The sequence below is a fragment of the Pteronotus mesoamericanus genome, unplaced genomic scaffold (genome assembly GCF_021234165.1).
Source record: "Pteronotus mesoamericanus isolate MK-2021 breed Mesoamerican mustached bat unplaced genomic scaffold, CSHL_Meso_final contig_169, whole genome shotgun sequence".
NCBI lineage: Eukaryota > Metazoa > Chordata > Mammalia > Chiroptera > Mormoopidae > Pteronotus > Pteronotus mesoamericanus.
In genome coordinates, this window is record NW_026555068.1 from 5,084,318 (window position 1) to 5,087,133 (window position 2,816).

The 2,816-nt window shown below is 40.7% G+C and overlaps 1 protein-coding gene across 1 annotated transcript; it reads right to left on the reverse strand.

Moving 5' to 3' along the window:
• Positions 1-561: 561 nt before the first annotated feature.
• On the reverse strand, positions 562-1,146 carry LOC129064642 (methyl-CpG-binding domain protein 3-like 1). Its single transcript, XM_054565764.1, has one exon. It carries the CDS (start codon positions 1,144-1,146, stop codon positions 562-564), a length of 585 nt encoding a protein of 194 aa, XP_054421739.1.
• Positions 1,147-2,816: the final 1,670 nt, after the last annotated feature.

The following is a 2,816-nucleotide window of genomic DNA, read 5'->3' on the forward strand; positions in this document are numbered from 1 at the left end:
GATAGTCAAGGAACATATAGCAAGGACTCATGGACAAAACCAAAGGGGAAGAGTTGAGGGAGGAAGGGAGGGAGGGAGGGGGCAAGGGAAAGTGGTGGGGGGAAGGCAGAGACAAATGTATTTGAAAAAATAAATTAATTAATTAAAAAATAATTCAAAAAAAGCTCTTTAATAAATATTATTTTGGCATCTATTGGAGCATTACACAAAAAGAATATCCATTCTGACTAGGTAGTATTTACTCTGTGAAAACAGAACATTAAATAATCTCATGATTTTGATAACTCTCTGCTAACTTTAAAATACAAATAACACATGTAGCCAAAGAAAAATGAGAATATAATGTTAAAAGGAAAGATCTTTCTCTCCTCAACTGAAACCAAATATCTCACTTCAAAAATACCACTGTCTATATATTCTTTGTCACACAAGGAAGTTTAATAAAGAAAAGTATTGGTACATTTTTAAAAACCCCTCAAAACAAGAAAACACTATGGACACTGCGAAGAGACGTTAAAATGCCATGCTTCATTTCACCTGTACCATGTTCTCTTTTATTTCCTAGGGTTTTTCAGGTTGCCCTTCTTGGTCCCTCATTTTTTCTGCCTCACTAGCAAGCCTGTCTGCAATCAAAGCTATCGCCAGTCTCTCTCTTGCCATCTTCATTTTCCTTTCCTGTTTTCTGATATCTTTCTCAGTTACCAGGAATTGTTTGCAGGGGATCTGTGGGTTACCCAGACCAGCTCCTGGAATCATCTTTGCCAAATGTGAGGACCCAGCAGAGTTGGCCATGGAGCTGCCATGAGGACTACCTGCGAGGACACCTGGCAGGGACTCACCTGTGCGGTTAGGCACAAGTTTTTGCAAGGCTTTGGTAAGATCGAAGGGACTTAAGAGTTGTCCTGTGCTGCTACAGGCCTGGAGCCCTTGAAGCCTCTTCTGCCAGCACAGCTGTTGGGGCTTGTCCAAGGTTTCCTCCCAGTGATGGTATCTGACCTCATTGCCTGGGTGGGATGTGATTTTCGTAACTGGCCTCTTGAATATGTAACTGGACATCCTCAAAGGGATGGAGATGCTTAAACCAGGCTTTGGCTTAGATTGGTTTACCCAGTCACGATGCTTCCTCTGTGAAGTCTTGACCATCATGTTTCTTTTCCATTTACTCTATAAAAAATAAATTGTGAAATTCGATCTACATCATAAATGAAACCTGCCTTCTCAGGACAATTACTTCAGAGCCGTGTTGTACTCTTGCCCTCCCTCTGGAGGTAGGTCTGACCTGCATTCTGGGGCATCATTGAGCATATTTGCACCAAAACTCAGAAACTACTCCAGACCATTTCTCCTCCAACATCTTATAAAACCCTCTACTTCATTAGTATAATGGTATTCTCTTTTTGCCCTTGTCACTCTCCACTGTACCTGATTGAGTCTTGGTACTCTCTCATGATACACAGTCCCCAGTCCCTTTCTGTCCAAAATCCTACCATTCCTCTGTGTTATGTGGGTATTCATTTGGTTAATCCATTGACCACTCGTTTTTTAGAGCTAAAATCATTAGTTACATCACCAGCCAACCCACTTTTAGTGACTCACTCCCATGTCCCAGAAGTTTGGTCATATTCAAAAATAACTAATTCAGAAAACATATTCACTCTCTACAAATTTCTGATTTGCAGTATTTTTAAAACACTCATACAAGAGATACCTGTTTTTTAAGATTGCAAGTTATGCAAGATCACCATGTTCTTATGCTGATTTCTCCACTCCTATTCTTATCAATGAGAAGGCATCGTTTTTTGGAAAAGACAATAGTGCTGGGGAAAATAGAAGACAGCAGGAAAAGAAGAAGAACAAACAGGACATGGACTGACTCCATGAAAGAAGCCAGAGGCAGGAGCCTATAGGAGCTGAGCAGGGCTGTTGAGGACAGGGCAGTGTGGACACCACTCATTCGCAGAGTTGCCGGGAGTCCAAGCTGACTCAACAGCATGTAACACACACATTCCGATTGATCCTGGATTCCGTGGACTATGATCTCAATAATTCCCTGGAATAGCCCAAAATTCCTTAGCACTCATCATATCTGCCTTGCAAAAATTCAAATCCAAAGATCCTGATTTTCTGCCATGCCATAGCTACTGCAGGTCTTAGGATAACTGCATGATATTTTGGTACCACTGTAAATACAAAATCATCTGGATCCCTTGGGAAGCATCCATACTGCCTGAAAATTTTACTTTCCTTTTATGTATTGGAATATTTACTACTCAATTTTTCCTAAAGACTGTTTCAAAGTTTCTCTACTTTTTTCTTTCACATATATTCGCTATCCCTTGTCTGCTAGTTCACAGAAAAATTGAAATTTTACTGCTATAGTTGACAAATCTGCAGCTATCTCTGATAAGCTTCTATTGTTTCCCAATTTCCTCTAATTATATTTAAAGAAATTTCTATAATTCTTCAATGGTGATCTGGATCTCATCCTTTCTTCTTTTCTACTAAATTCATTCCCCAAATATTCCCATATTGCCTCTGTACTTTTACCCTCTCTTTATGAACTGAACCCCTCCCTCTGCATTTGCATAGACACAAGTGTGCCCTAACTACACAGAAATTTCTCACCGGATCTTCCTGGGCTCTTCAACCACTGCTCTTTCTAGTCTCACCCCTTGGTTATGAAACACTGAGAAAGGTCATCTATCTCGTGTGTCTCTGAGGCCTCACCTTCAGGCATCTCCTCAGACTCTCCCACACTATGCTATCTGCCTTCACCATTCCAGGGTAAGGTCACAATGGATCCTCTGTTACCAGAC